Source organism: Microcebus murinus, chromosome 1, assembly GCF_040939455.1.
Source record: "Microcebus murinus isolate Inina chromosome 1, M.murinus_Inina_mat1.0, whole genome shotgun sequence".
Classification (NCBI taxonomy): Eukaryota; Metazoa; Chordata; class Mammalia; order Primates; family Cheirogaleidae; genus Microcebus; species Microcebus murinus.
Genome location: NC_134104.1, coordinates 119,631,318 through 119,650,093, shown reverse-complemented (window position 1 = coordinate 119,650,093; position 18,776 = coordinate 119,631,318). Strand labels below are relative to the sequence as shown.

The 18,776-nt window shown below is 35.8% G+C and overlaps 1 protein-coding gene across 3 annotated transcripts in view; it reads right to left on the bottom strand.

The window, feature by feature from the left end:
• Window positions 1-18,776, bottom strand: part of STAG1 (STAG1 cohesin complex component) — a 368,375-nt gene that overhangs the window by 261,042 nt on the left and 88,557 nt on the right. For all 3 annotated transcript variants that reach the window (XM_076005282.1, XM_076005291.1, XM_012787757.3), the window contains one exon: window positions 5,381-5,493. In XM_076005282.1, coding sequence (XP_075861397.1) covers window positions 5,381-5,409 — 29 coding nt within the window. In that variant the 5' untranslated portion in view covers window positions 5,410-5,493. The remainder of the gene's footprint in view (window positions 1-5,380; window positions 5,494-18,776) is intronic.

Sequence of the window (18,776 nt, the reverse complement as noted above, 5' to 3'; positions counted from 1 at the left end):
CCTGTAATCCTAACACTCTGGGAAGCCAAGGCGGGAAGATGGGTTGGCCAGGAGTTCAAGACCAGCCTGAGCAAGAGTGAGACCCTGTCTCTACAAAAAATACAAAAAAAATTAGCCGGGCGTGGTAGCACATGTCTGTAGTCCTAGCTACTCAGAAGAGTGAGGCAGGAGGATCAATCACTTGAGCCCAGGAGCTTGAGGCTGGCTACAGTGAGCTATGACGATGCTAATGTACTCCAGCCTGGGCAACAGAGTGAGACTCTGTCTCAAAAAAAAAAAAAACTTTCACACTAGCCTACCATAACTCTGAATCCCAATCTACAAAATACCACTGTTGACAGATGGATCCTGCCATAACTATCTAGGCTTTTCCATACATATATCTATGTGTATATATTAGGTTATTAAGTATGAAATGTCCAATTTCTTTAAGTACTAAAATTGACAATTAATATCTTTGACATTTTACTTTGACATTTCTTGTTTTGTGTTTCTTGTGAAGGTACAACCTCCTCAGTCTTTGAAATGCACATTTTGGTTTGTAGTTATCGTTCACATTTTTTTAGAGCAATTTTTGTGAAACCATGGATGAGTCAAAAATTTGTGTTATTTTCCAAATATGAGTTCTGTCATGGAACCAATGCAGCACAAGCAGCTCAAAATATCAACAAAGTGTTTGGGAAGGATGTGGCTAACGAATGCATGGTATATGCGTCAATGACTTGAGAAGTTCCATTCTGGTGATTTTAATTTTGAAAATAAGCCATGTGGGTGATCTGAGACTAAGGTGGAAAATGATGAGCTGAAAGCTACAGTGGAAGTGAATCTATCTCAGCCTATATGTGAATTAGCAGCAAGGTTTGACATTCCAACAATAGGACCACTGCAAACAAATCAGCAAGGTAAAGAAGCCAGATAGATGGGTTCCACATCAATTAAACAAGTGCCAGAAGAGAAATCTTCTCAAAGCTTGCCTTTCTTTGATGTCACAACATAAAGGTGAACCACTTCAACACCATACTGTTACATGTGATGAAAATGGATTCTTTTTTGATAATCCTAGGCATTGGGCACAATGGTTGGATAAAGATGAAGTACCAAAACACAGTCCAAAACCAAATTATTCATCAAAAAAAGCTAATGGTGTCCATATGGTGGTCCAGAACTGGTATTACCCACTATAGCTTCATGAAACCTGTCAATCAATTATAGCAGATGTCTACCGCAACCAATTAGACAAAACAAGACCATTAAGCAGCCGAGACTGATCAATAGAGACAGGGCAATCCTCTTAAAAGACAATGCTCGATCACATGTCACACAAACAACACTGCTCAAACTACAGACACTGGATTCGGAAACTCTCTGTCATTCACTATATTCACCGGACCTTGCACCAACTGACTACCACTTCTTCTTCCAGGCTTTGGACCACTTCTTGCAAGGAAAAATAGCCAATTCTCAACAGGCTGTGGAAAATGCCTTTCGCACCTTCATGTCCACTGGCTCTGCAGGCTTCTTTGCTGCTGGCATAAATAAGCTATTGTTAAGATGGCAAAACTGTTTCTTGTTTGACATATAATAAACTACACTTTTGATTTAATTGGGCATTTCATATTTAATGACCTAAAAACATAAGTGAATATCTATATCTATTTTTCAAATGTTAAACAAGTGAGAATTTTCCATACAAATACATGGGATTCCTGAATTACAATCCATAATATGTACAGAACTTATTTAACTACTTTCCTATTAATGAGCACCTATTCGTCTCTAGTTTTACACTATTATAAACAGAGTTGAAATGACTGTCCTTGTACATACATCTTACTATAAATCAAACAAATTTTTCTCCAGGAGAGACACAGTGAAAACGCTGGGTTTATGAGAATTCAAACTCTGACCAATCACTCTTCAAAAATCCCGTAAAAGGCTAATTTTCACATTTATAAGACTACTGGACATAAATTAAGAGCATAGAAAATAACATTGACTCTTATAATAAAAATGATTTTGTGCCGGGCGCGGTGGCTCACGCCTGTAATCCTAGCTCTCTGGGAGGCTGAGGCGGGAGGATTGCTCAAGGTCAGGAGTTCGAAACCAGCCTGAGCAAGAGCGAGACCCCGTCTCTATTATAAATACAAAGAAATTAATTGGCCAACTAATATATATAGAAAAAATTAGCCAGGCATGGTGGCGCATGCCTGTAGTCCCAGCTACTTGGGGAGGCTGAGGCAGGAGGATCGCTTGAGCCCAGGAGTTTGAGGTTGCTGTGAGCTAGGCTGATGCCATGGCACTCACTCTAGCCTGGGCAACAAAGCGAGACTCTGTCTCAAAAAAAAAAAAAAAAAAAAAAATGATTTTGCTCCTAAAACTCTCTAAAAATGTGGTCTACCTCTCATCTCCACTGTGACCACTTTAATTCAAGTTGTCATTTCCTGCCTACAAACTGTAACATTTTTCTCCTAAGTAAGTGTCTCTTGCTTTCTAGTGTTGGTCCTCTCAATTTAAATACCATAGTATAGTACATTCACAGTATTTTTCTAATTATGTATCTTATTATATCTCCCCCATGCAAAAACCCCATAGTGGCTTCCCACTGCTCCTAGGGGAAAACAATAATTCTTAACATGTCTTAGCAGGTAGCAATATGATATTGTTTCTCCCTACTCACAACCTTATCTCATGTCGCTCTTCATTCCCCAACGCGGAAAAAATAGGAAAAATAAAAAGGCTTTATTTCAGTTTCTCAAACATACCATACTTCCTCCTATCCCAGGGTCTTTGCACATACCATAACCTCGGTCTGGAACTAGTACCTTACTCCCTTCTTCTTTCCCCAAACCCATCCCCCTACTTCAGACCTCAGCTCAACTATTCCTTCCTCAGAAAAGCAGACTAAATAAAGGCATGTGTTAAAATTCTCAAAATACCTCCTACTTTTCCTTCACAGTACCAATGACAGTTCAGAATTATGTATTTGGGAACTATGTATTTGATTAATATCTACCTTTATAAGCCTAATGGCAACAAGAACTGAGTCTGTTCTACATGCTATATCTACTCAGAACCTAGCATACTTTCTGGAATATAAATATGTGGTAACTGATAATATTTTGGCCCTGCTTAATAATAAACAGCACTGGCCGGGTGCAGTGGCTCACGCCTGTAATCCTAGCACTCTGGGAGGCAGAGGCGGGCAGATTGCTCAAGGTCAGGAGTTCGAAACCAGCCTGAGCAAGAGTGAGACCCCATCTCTACTCTAAATAGAAAGAAATTAATTGGCCAACTAATACATATAGAAAAAATTAGCCGGGCATGGTGGCACATGCCTGTAGTCCCAGCTACTTGGGAGGCTGAGGCAGCAGGATTGCTTGAGCCCAGGAGTTTGAGGTTGCTGTGAGCTAGGCTGATGCCATGGCACTCACTCTAGCCTGGGAAACAAAGCGAGACTCTGTCTCAATCAATCAATAAATAAATAAATAAATATAATAAACAGCACTGAGGCAACAAATACGTCAGCAATTATATCTAAGTAAGGCAAGGAATAATGAGGTCAATGACTGTAGTGGCCTTTCTTGTGTCTACACCTCAAAAATCATAATTGGACTGAATATTAAAAATAGTTGTGTCATAACATTTTTTGTTTCTGAGACAACCTTAGAGATCAATTTCTAATATACTACTGTCACTTTACAGATGAAGGAAACTGGAGTTTACAAATAGTAAAAGAGATATCCTGTTCCCTTTCCTCTACAACGAAGACCGAATAATGCTACATGGGATTAAGCAAGATAATATACACAAACACATCTGACAAAATTTCCAGAAAATTGTACAACCTCATAATATTCTATCTCAACTTGACCAAAAATATCATTTTCGGAGGACAAATCTAAACCAGAGCTCATTTAGCTAGCTCCCAGGCCACCACTGTCTAGTGACATATTACAGATTTACATTTCTGAAAAAATTTCACTCACAAAGAAAAATGGTATTAAATACTATCACATCAACACAATCTCTTTAAATACAGCCTCTGTTTCATACTTCATCAAAGAGATATTTATTGAAGGTCTGCCTCATACCTAAAAGCATGCTGAAAATCAGCCATACAAAAATGACGCACAATGGTGCACAATTTAGAAGGTGGGTCAGAAACAGTAGGAGAGAGTTATAAAACATCACGTTAACTATGGTGCTAGAAAAAAAGCACAGGGCATTGTAAGAGCACAGAAGAACACCTACCCCAACTTTGAGGGATCAGAGGAGCTTTGCTGGAGGCATGAGACCTGAGCTAACACATAGATAGATCGTGAGTTGGCCAGGTAAGGGCAGAAGTGCTTAAGAACAAAGAAAAGAAAGAAAATATGGGACCTCGAAATTTGATATTGTGTTCAAGTCAGGGAGTAAAAGGGAATGAGGTAAGCAGGCAGAAAAGACTCAAATTTTATCAAGCAGGTAAAGGAATGTGGACAGCTTTGTGTCTTAGAACTCTGGAGGGGAAAAAAAAATGCCAGGGACCAGTTAGAGGTTGTCTCTTAGAAAAATAATAGTATATAGTAGTATTAGCAGTAATAGTATATAAATAACTGCTTAAACTGCTGATCACTTTCATTATATCTCAACCATGGTTATCATAAAAGATCAAAGTATACAGATTCCTGATTCGCATCTTGATTAAAAACTATGAAAGGAATAGCATCTGCCAGCACTGGGACCACATATCCCAGAGGATCCAAAATAAGTGCCAATTCTAAATCTTTCCTACAACTCCAAGAAATCTAATGAGATGCCATCAAAAATGCCAACTGGTATATCCCTTAGATTACTTATGATAACCACAATGGCTCAACAATCTGAATCTCATGGACTATAAAGACTCTTAATGAAGGAGTGAGCAGGGAGAGGGTAGAGAAAATATGATATAGGATGGGGTTCAACAAAGTTGTTTTTGTAAATGGCTACACTAACTGTTTTAGGCCTTCCAGGCAATATAGTTGCTATCACAACTTGTAACACAAAGCAGTCATAACCTCTAAGTAAAGGAATGAGTGTGGCTCTGATCCAATAATATTTTATTTGCAAAAATAGGCAGCACACCAGATTTAGTCCATAAGTTATAGTTTGCTAGCCCCTAATATAGGACATTAACATCACATCTTTTTTGTTGACTATCAGAGAACACGCTGACATTTCAATAGCAAAAGCCATGGATGGATACAGTAATTATATACTCTAATAATCTGATTGCAAATATATTGTCCAAATATCAGAGAACATATTTGATATATCTCATCAAAAAGAACATTTTGATAAAGAAATATGCTGTATAAATTTTTCTTTAACAATTAAATAAGAAAATTACAATACTTACTGTAACACTGGTAACTCTGAAGTAATCATTGCTGAAGAGGTCCTTCCACAATGCAGCAAAAAGAATCAAGTGCTGTACAACTCAAAACTTTTAAAACAATCTCAAAGGCAATCCTGTTGATTAAAAAAAAGAGAAAATTACTTTAAATAATAAGTAAAATCTTCATGTTAAAATAAAATGAAGATATAAGAATACATAATCTGCAATCAATCTACACTACTAGTGATTATACTACTTGGTATTTATCCAAATAGGTTGAAAATTTATGTCTACAAAAAATGTACACAGACATGTTTATAGCAACTTTATTCATAATAGGCAAAAATTGGAAGCAACTCAGATATCCTCACTAAGATGGAGAAATAAAATATGTCCATCTTGACAGTAGAGTATTATTTGCAATTTAAAAAAAGCTATCAAGCCATGAGAAGACACAGAGTAAGCTTAAATACATATTATAATACTAAGTAAAAAAGTCAATATGAAAAGGATACATACTGTATGATTCCAGCTATATACAATATTTTAGAAAAGGCAAAACTATGAAGACAATAAAAGGATCAATGGCTACAAGGGGGTGTGGGGCAGGGAGGAATGAACAGGCAGATCACAGAAGATTTTAGGGTAATGAGACTATTCTGAATGATATACATGTATAACTAGGAACACATATCATTATACATTTGTCAAAACACATGGACATCAACACCAAGAATGAAATCTAATGTAAAGCAAGAACTGTGGGTGATAATGACATCTCACTGTAGGTTCATTAGTTGTAACAAATGTTCCATTCTGGTGCGGGATGTTGATAGTAAGGGAGGCTAGGCACCTGTAGGGACAGGGAATATAAGGGAACTCTGTACTTTCTCCTCAAATTTGCTGTGAACTTAAAACTGCTCTAAAAAATAAAGTCTAATTTTTAAAATATGTAGTAGGAAAAGTAAGATAAAACAGTCTAAGATGGGCCACGATACACTATCAAACAGAATAACATAGGTATAATTCCAGAATTTCAGAGAGATAAAGTACAAGGCAATACAAATATTGAGAGAGATAATGGAAGACAATGTTCAAAAAATAATGTAAGATATTAAACAGATGTAAGGTAAGAGAATTCCTAAGCAGAATAAATACACCAAAATACACAGATTGCTAAAAAACTGAAGTTTTTTAAAGGGAAAATTCAAAAGGAAGGTAAAGAAATGGGACACATCACATACAGAAAAAACAAAGCTAAGAACTATATCAGATTTCTTGTTGGAAACTATGTAAGCTTGGAAGACCATGGAGTTAAGATCTTTAAAGTGCTAAGAGGAAAAAATCAACCCTGAATTATATACCAAGTAATAAAAATCTTTCAAAAAATGAAAGAGTAACACTATAGAAAAGGGTGGAGCCTCTCTAGTGAGGCAACCCTTAGGTTGACAAGAACTGACAAAAATCAACTTTTACAGATATCTTGAAGCTAAATAAATATTTATAACAAAGAGAGAAGTGGTTAACAAAGTAGCTGCTAAATTTGGTGAGAAGGCACTTCAGCATTTTTGCTTACCTGTCTACATCCCCAACCCCCCAGCTCAACAGTGTCAACGGAGACAGCAGACCAAATATTTAGTGCAGCCTGTTGGTGCCAGGTGGAGCAACAGAGAAGGCCTGAGAGAAGCACAGGCTTGTACCTCTCTAGCTGATCTCTGAACTCTCTGCAAGCAGATGATGAAGACTAAGGCAGAGCTGCAAGTGGCCTGCTTACTGAAGGAATAGCTCAGTGAAGAGCCAATCTCCAAACACCAAAAGAGGTGATCTTACTTTTAAGTGTGATCTTACTTACTTAAGATAAAGAGGTTTATCTTACTTTTCCTACTACATTTTGCCATTTTAGCTCTAGTTCTTTAAGTAAATCTGTCAGGTAACTGGTTTGACTACAAAGATAAAAAATTTCAGTGACCACACATGACAACAAATACAGCCTTTGTAAAAATAGTCTGGGGGGGGGGGGATCACCAAATAAACAGATGCCTGCAGCTCTCAACAGGCAATAACACTAAACTTAGGGATTGGGGGTAGGGAATGATTCTCATAGTTAAAACATTCTAATATTCAAAATCCTCAGTTTTCAGCAAAAAGAAACAAGAAAGCATGTCTCATTCACAGGAAAAAAAGAAACTATCCCTGAGGAAGCCCAGACATAGTACTTACAAGACAAGGACTTCCAGAAGAGGGTAGAAAAGAGGGTAAAAGAATATTTGAAGACATAGTGGTGTAAAACTTCTAAATTTTCATAAAAGACAGGAATCTATATACCCGACAACGATTTCCACATAGAATAAACTCAAAGAGACACAACCAGAAACACTATAATCAAACTAACAAAAGTCGAAGACTAAGAAAGAATCCTGAAAGAAGCAAAAAATGACTCTTTACAAACAAGGAATCAATATGATTAAAAACCCATTACTCATCAAAAATCATAGAAGAAGGCAGTAAGATGACAGCTGAAATGCAGAAAGGAAAACAGTCAACTAAGAATTCTATATTAAGTAAAACTATGCCTCAACAGTGAAATTAAGATATTCTTAGAAAATCAAGAGCTAGAAGAATCTGTCACTATACAGCCCTACAAGAAATGCTAAAGGGAATCCTTAAGGCAGAAATGGAAACACGACAAACAGTAACTTAAAGCCATTAAAAGAATAAAGAACACTGGTAATGGTTAACTATACAGGTAAATATTATAGCCAAATTATTGTATTTTTGGTTTGTAACTCCTAATTTTGTTTCCTATATGACTTAAAAAACAACTATATGAAATAATTGTGTATCTGTGTTAAAGGACAAAGTTAAATTGCTATCAACTCAAATAAGATTGGTAAAAATTTAGGATGGACATTAATTATGATCACCAGTATAAGTACTAAGAAAATAACTAAAAAATAAACAGAAAACAAAAGACTGTATTGGAGGAATTGAGGAACAAAGAAGATATAAGTCATACAGAAAATAATGAAATGGCAAAAGTTCTTCCTTATCAGCAATCACTTTTGTTGTAAATAAAGTCATCCATTAAGACAGAAAGATAGATTAGAATAAATTTTTTTTATGATCCAACTACATGCTATCTACAAGAAATACATCTTAGATTAAAATAGGTTGACAGTACAAAGACATAAAAAGATATTTCATGCAAATGGTGAAAAAAAGAGAAATGGAATGGCTATCCAATAAGTCTTCCATATTCTATTTTTTTTACTTTTTTTTATTTTTTTTTATTTCAATATATTATGGAGGTACAAATTTTAAGGTTTCAAATAATGCCCTTGTCCCCCCAAGTCCTCCATATTCACTGGGTTCTGAGTCCTCTGAGTTAAACATTGGCAGATTTTGGTATCCTCAAGAGATTCTGAAACCAACTCCCTGTGGATACTTAGGGACAAATGGACTAATGTCAGATGAAAGAGATTTTAAGTCAAAACGTTTTACAAGATATAAAGAGGGACATTATATATGGAGGGACAGGAAGTCAATTCACTAGAAAAATAAGAATTATAAAGATATATACACTAACCAGCAGGATCACAAAATATATGAAACAATGATAGAATTAAAGAGTGAATGTGGTACACTACATTCAACAAAACATAGAACATCTACACACAAGACCAAAGGAAAACAGAGGATGTGAATAATATATAAACCAACAAAACCTAACATACATATACAGAACACGTCGCCCAACAAGAGAATACACATTCTTCTCAAGTGCATATAGAACATTCTGCAGGATAGATGATATGGTAGGCCATAAAAGAAGCATCAATAAATTTCAAAACACTGAAATCATAGTGTGTACTCTGACCATGATGGAATGGAAACAGAAATCAGTAACAGAAGGAAAACTGGAAATATGTTAAATAAAATAACAGTATCTTGAATAATCAATGAGTCAAAGAAGAAATATTAATAACAAGGGAAATCAGAATACTTTGAGATGAATGAAACACATAATATATCAAAATTTATGGAATGCAGAAAAAGCAGGGCTCAGAGAGAAATAAAGCTGTAAAAGTCTACATCAAAAAAAAAATCTCAAATCACTGATCTAACTCTAGAACATAAGAAAACAAAAAAATGAGAACAAACTAAATCCAAAATGAGAACAAACTAAACCCAAAGCAAACAAAAGGAAAAATCAAAATTAGAGCACAGATAAATGAAACAAAGACTAGAAAAACAATACAATCAATAAAACCAAAAGCTAGTTATTCAAAAGGGTTAAGAAAATTGACAAATCCTTAGACAAAGTGACTGTGAAAAAAAGAGAAAAGGGGCAAATGCATAAAATCAGAAATGAAAATGGGGATATTATAGACCCTAAAAAAATAAAATTGTAAGAGAATATGGTAAATAATGCATGCCAACAAATTATACAACTTATATTAAATGGACAAATGCCTAGAAATGCACAACTCATTGAAATTTGTTCAAGAACAAATAAAAAGTTTGAACAGACCTACAACAAGTGAAGGCACTGGATCAGTTATCAAAATTCTCCCCAAAAAGAGAAACCCAGGACCAGATAGCTTCGCTGGTGAATATATCAAACACATTTAAAAAAGAATTAACACCAATATTCTCAAACTCTTCCAAAATATAGACAAGGAGAGGCTACTTCCTAACTTATTCTCAGGTCAGTATTTCCATTATACTAAATCTATACGAAGATATTACAAGAAAACTAAACACCAATATCTGATGAACATATATTCAAGAATCTGCAACAAAGCACTAGCAAATCAAAACACAATGAATGTATAAAAAGAATTACACACCAGGATCAAGTAAGTGGTATTTATCCCAGGTATGTAAGGTTGGTACAGCAATCAAAAATCAATTAATGTAATACATCACATTAGCAGCTGAAGAAAAAAAACTACGTATCACATCAAGGCACACAGGAAAAGCACTTGACAAAATCCAATACCCATTCATAATAAAAGCTATCCATAAACTAGGAATAGAAGGGAACATCCTCAACTTGATAAAAAAAAATCTCCAAAACACTACAGTTAACATGACAGTTAATGGTAAGAAACTCAAAAGTTGTCCTGTTAAGACTAGGAACAAGGCTAGGAAGCTATTCTCACCACTCTTTCTCAACATTGTACTGAAAGTCTGGGCAATAAAACAAGAAAAAGAAATAAAAGGTACACAGCCTGGGAAATAAGAAATAAAACTGTCTCTACTCCCAAATGACATCATTGTCTATATAGAAAATCCTTAAGAATTGACTAAAAAAACAAAAAATAACTCCCGGAAGTAATAAGCAATTATAGCAAGGTTATAAGATACAAGATTAATATATAAAATTCAATCACTTTCCTATAGACTAGCAATGAATAAATGGAATTTGAAAGTAAAAACACAATACTCATTTACATTCACATCCAAAAATTATTTAGGTATAAATCTCAGAAAAGTATGCTTTAAAAATCTATATAAGGAAAATAAAACTGATGAAAGAAATCCAGAAAGAACAGCAATAACAAAAAGGACATATTCCACTTTCATGGACAGGAAGACAATATTATGAAGATGTCCAGGCAAAGTGGCTCATAATTGTAATCCCAGCACTCTGGGAGGCTGAGGCGAGAGGACTGCTTGAGACCAGGAGTTTAAGACCTGCCTGGGTGACATAGCAAGACCCCAACTCTATACTAAATTTTTTAAAAATTAGCCAGGTGTGGTAGTACACACCTATAGTTCTAGCTACTAAGGAGGCTGAGGCAGGAGGATCACTTGAGCCCAGGAGTTAAGAGGTTACAACAAGCTATGATCCCACCACTGCACAACAGCCTGGGTGACAGAGTGAGACCCTATGTCTAAAAATAACAATATCAACATGACAGTTCCTCCCAATTTGCCCTACACATTCAATACAATCTCAATCAAAATCCCAGCATATTATTTTGTAGACATCAAAAAATGATTCAGAAGTTTATATGGAAAGGGGAAAAAAATACAAGAATTGCCAACACAATATTGAAGTAGAATAACAAAGTCAAAAGACTAGCACTGCCTGACTTCAAGACTTCATATAAAGCTACAGTAATCAAGATAGTATGGTTATTGGCAAAAGAAAAAAAAATAAACAGAATAGCCGAGAGAGCACAGAAACAGACCTACACAAATAAAGCCATAATAATGTGATATAATAAAAAATATATATATTTGGCCTTAATCTCTGATTCCTGACATGAAAGTCTCTAAGATTCTTGGAATCTCTGGCAAGATTTGAGGGTCTTTTTGTATGTTAAGGAGATGATTGGTGACTGAAAGCCCTAGATAGCTACAGGATGTGGGGGAACTAATCATGTGATTAGAGATTAGAACTTTCAGCCCTACCCCTACCCTCCAGGGAGAGGAGAGGGGCTGAAGTTTGAGCTCAATTACCAATCAATTATGCCTATGCAATGGGACCTCCATGAAAACCATAAACCATGAGCTTCAGAGAGCTTCCAGGGTGGTAGCTGCATCCAGGTGCCAGGAGGGCATACACTCCAGCTCCATCAAGTCCGAAGCTCCTAGTCTCAGAAGCCTTATACACCTCGCCCCATGTGCCTCTTCATCTCACTGTTCATTGTATTCTTTATAATATCCTTTATAATAAACCAGTAAACATAAGTACAGTGTTTCCCAGAGATGTGTGAGGCACTATAGCAAATCATCAAAACTAAGGAGCAGGTTGTGCATTCTCCAAATTTGTAGCCACGTCAGACAGAAATGTGGGTAATCTGAAAACACACTACTTGTGATTGGCATGTAAAGTGGGAAAGGAAGGCAGTCTTTTGGGACTAAGCCTTAACCTGTGAGTTCTGTAGAAAGTCCAAGTAGTTACTGCCACAATGAATTAAACTGTAGGACATCCAACTCATGTCTGCAGAGAACTGAAGAATTGCTTGGCATGAAAAACCAACACATTTGGTATCATAAATGTTCTGAGTAGAGAAATAGTTTTCTTTTAATAATCAGTTGATCTTTGACAAAGGAGCAAAGGCAATACAGTAGAACAAACGTCTTCAACAAATGAAGCTAGAACAACTGGATATCTACATGCAAAAAACAAGAGAGAGAGAGAATCTATACATAGATCTCACACTTTTCATGAAAATTAACTCAAAACTGGTCAAAGTCCTAAGTGTAAAATGCAAAAACATAAACCTCTTAGGGATAACAGAGGAGAAAATTTAGATGAGTTTGGGTATGGTCATGACTTTTTAAATAAAACAACAAAGGCACAAGCCACAAAAATTGATAAACTGGGCTTCATTAAAATTAAAAACTTCTGCTCTGTGAAAGGTACTGTTAAAAGAATAAAAAGACTAGGAGAAAATATTCGCAAACAACATACCTAATAAAGGACTTTCATCTAAAATATAAAAAATTCTCTTAAAAATCAGCCATAAAAAACTCAATTTTTAAATGGGCAAAAGAATTTCCTTAACAGATACCTCAGCAAAAAAATATACAGGTGGCAAATAAGCACATGAAAAGATGTTCCATATCACATACCATCAAGGAAACTACAAATTAAAACAAGATACCACTACACATCTATGAAAATTACCAAAATCCAAAACACTAACATCACCAAATGCTGATAAGGATGTGGAGCAAAAAGAATGAGGAACAGCAGTCATTACTGGCAGGAATGTAAAATCGCATAAACACTATGGAAGCCACTTTATTGTATTCTTACAAAATAAACATGCTCTTACCATGCTATCCAGCAATTGCACTCCTTGGAACTTACTCAAATGATTTAAAAAGTTATGTCCATGCTAAAACCTGCACACAAATGTTTACAGCAGCTTTATTCAGGGCTTAGAGGAGCAGGAACGACAAATAGGCACAGTACAAAGGATTTTAAAGGCAGTGAAACTATTCTTAATGATACTACAAGGGTGGGTGCATATCATTACACATTTGTAAAACCCATAGAACGTACAACACCAAGAGTGAACCCTAATGTAAACTATGGACTCTGGGATGGTAATGGCAAGTCAACCTAAGTTCAATTATAAAGAAAGGTACCACTTTAGTGGGGGATGCTGACAGTGAGTAACAGGGATCAGGGAAATCTTCTGTACCTTCTGCTCATTTCTGAGGTGAACCTAAAGCTGCTCAAAAAATAAAGTCTTATTTGTATCAGCAGATCAAAGTATCTAACCGACGCTAACTAATTTATGTCTTAATAGCTTAACATTTGTTGTTCCCTGGACAATTTTGTAATATTGGGTAGATTTATACAAGTGTGAGAGTTCATGTGCATACACACAGAGGCACGATGCCTCATGTACTAAACCATGAAATACTTTCATCTGTTGGCCATCCACTGTGCCACTGAAAGGCCCAAACTAGCCTAAAGGCCCAAACTAGCCTAAAGGCCCAAACTAGCCTAAAGGCCCAAACTAGCCTAACCAGCTTTTCGCTTCTGTAACTATGCTTGCTCTTAGGTAATTAAGACCCCTACCCCTCCCTTTTTCTTTTTCTTTTCCCGTAAGTGTCCCTTGCAAGTTCTCGGAATTGGGTAGTGGTCGTGCAACTGGTTGTGCAAGATAGAGCTACTAAAATTTCCCCACCCTAAACTCCCTGGCCACCTGTGTGTGGTCTCGCCCCATAAAAAGCCTAAGCTTGAGAGCTTCGGCGCGGCAGCCTCCCCATCTTGGTAATGCTGTTTAGCCCCTGTGCACGCTAGAAATAAATCCTCTTGCTCTCCTGCATCAAGCCTCTAGACTCTGAGTCTTTTTGGGCGGTCGTCTCTCTCCCAAACGGGCTGTACATTTCTACGGCCCAACACCACAAATAACAAGAGAGGGGAAAAAATTATGCAAATATAACTGCTAGCATGATTATTTCATAGCTTAATACTATTTCATAAATGTTTACCTGAATTAAGAAAAAGGGTTCAAAGAGCAGGATCTGAGACACAGATTATTTCCAATTAAATGTAGTTTTATTTGTAAAGTACAAGGCCTTATTTATTCTCTAAGCACAGGAATTCATTATTGAAGTAAATACTAATATAACACAATGTGTTATTAATTCGAGTCTTCTTTATCCTTCTTAAAATTTTACCTGAGCTGTCTCAATCTCTTAGCGGTATATGCACAGACAGACACACATAAGTGATGGTGGTGGAATATCACGATTTTTAAAGCAAATCAACAATTACCAATGACAATGATACTATTTATGAAGCTGCTTTTCAACCATTTCTATAAGTGGTACTCTGTAGCTACACAGAAACAGTAGATTCATTTACAATTTTTACTGGAATTATAATTCTGTTACCTATATTTATGATATCAAATTAAGGATATTAATGGCAAAATTTTTGTCTAATATAACATACATTAATATATAGTAAGTCCTCAATGGCATCTAAGGTTCTTGGAAACTGAGACTTTAAATAAAATAAAGTATTACAAAACCAAGTTTACCATACATTTCTTTTTTTTTTTTTTTGAGACAGAGTCTCAGTTTGTTGCCCAGGCTAGAGTGAGTGCCATGGCACCAGCCTAGCTCACAGCAACCTCAAACTCTTGGGCTCAAGAAATCCTGCTGCCTCAGCCTCCCAAGTAACTGGGACTACAGGCATGTGCCACCATGCCCGGCTAATTTTTTCTATATATATTAGTTGGCCAATTAATTTCTTTCTATTTATAGTAGAGATGGGGTCTCACTCTTGCTCAGGCTGGTTTTGAACTCCTGACCTTGAGCAATCCGCCTGCTCGGTCTCCCAGAGTGCTAGGATTACAGGCGTGAGCTACCATGCCCGGCCTACCATACATTTCTAATACCAAAACACTTCTACTATTAAACACTGAAATAAAGGTGAGCATTCATACATTTAAGAAAGATTAATAAAAACAAATAATTATTTAACCAATTAATGCAGTTCAGGGTCACAGGTGGTCAGAACCTGTCCTAACAGCTCAGGGTGCATGGCAGGATGCACTCACACACACACCCACACTCATTCATATTGAGGCAGTGTAGACACACACCAGTTAAGCTGAAGTGTACATCTTTGGTACATAGGAGAAATCCAGAGTACCCAGAGAAAACTCAAGCAGACATGGGAGAACCTGCAAACTCCATAGAGACAGTGGCTCTGGTCAGGAATAGGTTTTTTTTTCTTCATCAATGTTATAATGAAAGGCCTGCTGTATACTTAAATTTTCTGTAATATAAAGGTATAATAGCATTCAAGCAAGAAAACAAACTTCCAATTTCTCTTCCCAGTAAAACTTAGCCTATAAATGAGACAGATTTTGTAGCTCTTTTAGTGAATAAAAAGAATGCCAAAATAGAATTAGATCTTCCAAATTATATAGGAATTCACTAAACAAGTAGGCAACATTACAACAAGAAAGGAGGGAGTTATAAATCTTTTTGAAACATTAATCTAGAAAATCTCAAATATTAAGCAGACAGAAGGATATTTTAAGCCAAATTGAATTATGTGCTCAACAGGACAACAATAAAGTTCACTGGTCACAGCAGGTTGGATCCTTATTCTGCTCCATCTCTTTTTAAAATGTATTGTAAAAGGCTATTCTTCTTAAAATCTCTTGGTAACATATACCTTAAAATCAAAAGGAAAATACAGAAGAGTGATTTATGAGTTCGGGTTGTGAAGCTAGATTGTCAAGGCTTTTACACCAAGTATACTACTTTCTAAGCTCTGTAAACTCACTATGCCTCAGTTATTCTTCTCTGTCAAACAGGAATAATTTTTTTAAAAGCCATACTTCATACAGTTATTGTGGAAAATAACTGAATGTCTGAAATTCCTTAATGAATATTAATGTACAGCTATAGGAGGAAGCTGATAAAAAGGATAAAGGAATGTAGGCTCCACATGGACAAGTATTTTTTTATTCCTTTTATATTCTTAATGCCTGAAACCTAGTAAACATTTGCTGAATTAAAAATACAAGTGTGTATGTATATATTTGTGTGTGTGTGTTCTTTAAGGAGAATACACAAAAATCAAACATGAGGAGAACCAGAGTTAGCAAACTAGCCAAAGTTAGAAGCTTTTTAAATAATAAAAACAAAAAAACAGAAACAGTTAAGGGAGGCATTCCCAGTAACAGTAACTCAAAGCTGGGGCAGGGTTTTGCACAGGGGTTAGGAAGTGAGACAAGAAGTAGGTCTGTCAAAATGGAGGAGAGTTAATGTTTGGAAAATCTCCCACAAGTGACCTTATACACACATACAACACAGGTGAAGGTCCCTGGACTAAAGAAAAATGAAGGTCAAAATAAGACTTGTCCAGAGAGCTTTTTCTTTATTGACAAGTCTTTCCCAAAGCTTTACATGTTCATCTCTGAAAATTCAATTCCGTGATAGCCATATTCAATTTCCCAAAACCCGCCTACAAAGCATCTTACCTACACACACCTATAAACACTATAGTGGCATATTTTCTTTAAATTCAGTACTCTCATTACTTTAACTTCTTATACTCCATCACTGAAAAAATGGTACCAAGAACCTTAACATTCTCCTACAATCTCAACTCTCATTACTCCTCTGCCATTAATCTGCTCTTCATAATTCCAAAGCGCTTATTATTTCTCTAACAAAAATCAGCTCTCTCCTGCTTCTGCGTATGTATACATACTGCTTCATCCCTATATCCCATTTTACTCGGAGAAAACTGGAAAGCTCTAACCTTCTTGAAATTTAGGTAGGGTTAGGTTTCACGTTTACAACCCTTCATACCACTTTACACATATCACTGTTATGGTAATTTTTGCCACATATTTTTTGTGTATGTATGCAGTATTTTTACTTTGTAAATACTTAATAGTAGTGTTACAAATTTCATTCAGTTCTTACATTTATCATTCCATTTTAAAATAACAAACTTTATTTTTTGAGTAGTTTTAGATTCAAAGCAAATTTGCTACATATTTTTAGGGATTTATTCATATTTCTTGCTTTTCAGGAGACTGTATAATCCTTTACGGAGAACAGTCTTATCATTCTATTCCCAAAGAATTGACTAGTACTTAGCACTCAAAAAGAGGATTAATAATTAGCAAATGTAAAAATAAAGAAATCCTATGCCACTAATAACATTAATAAAAAAGCTAATTAGTAAGTTTGTTTTTAATGCCATTATGCAGTCAAATGCTCTGCCCCTGAGCCATACCTCCTTTAATGCCATTATGAATGGGCTCTTTTAATCACTGTGATCTCTAATTAGTTACATACTCATAACATAATATAATGGTTGTTTTTGAGATGGCTTCTCACAGTCACCCTGGCTGGAGTACAGTGGTGTAACCATAACTCACTGTATCCACAATCACCTGGGCTCAAGTGATTCTCCTGCCTCAGTGTTCCCAGTAGTTAGGACTACAAGCACATGCCACCACTCCCAGCTAATTTATTTTTTATTTTTTGGTAGAGACAGGGTCTTGCTATGTTGCTCAGACTGGTCTCAAACTCTTGGCCTCAAGTGATTCTCCTCCTTCAGCCTCCCAAAGTGTTGGGGTTACAGGCATGAGCCACCACGCCTGCCCATAATTTACTCTTTAATTAACTAAAATTTCTCTTCTCTGGAAAGGTACAAAATATTGTAATTACAAAAGGAAGCCAGATTTACAGCAAGATCTAGCCCTGGTTCCTCTCTAGAGGAACAACCTCTTGGCCAAGATAATGAGTTGGGTTTCAGGAGTCCAACCAAGACAGGTGCACTATTTGAAAAAGGTAGAAAAATCTAAAACCATCAATTGCACAAATCCAAACTAGAGCTTTCATTAGAGATTGGAATCAAAAGTCAGATGCAAAATAATAAATCTAACAAACAGGAAGAAAATCATAAATGAGAAGCGAAGCCAAGAGAAAAGAATCTGACAAGAACTACAAGATTAAGATCAGAGAAGACTGGAAACAATGAAAGTTCAAGGACTACAGGAATTTGCAGCAGAGTCAAGACATTCATTCAAACCTCTTATTAATCCAACAATCAAAATTTAAGAAAGCATTACAAGAAAGGTATTTATTATCTTAAGTGAAAAATGTAACCTTAAATTTAAATAAATGTATTTAAATATAAAGCCCTACAAATTATCTTACACTAAGAGCTGTGCTCTTTAACTCACACAACTGATCAGGAAACGTTATTAATTGGATTGCTGTACATATAAAGAGCACTAAAAATGTCATCGGCCTTTAAAATAGTTACCAAGTAAAAATGAACCCCAAGAAAATTAACTTGCCTTATCCCAAATCACACTGTACTAAAGTTAATAAAGAATGTTTACAAATAAAAAGGTGACAGACCTGTCTGTCAAAATTACAAGAATTTGTAATTATG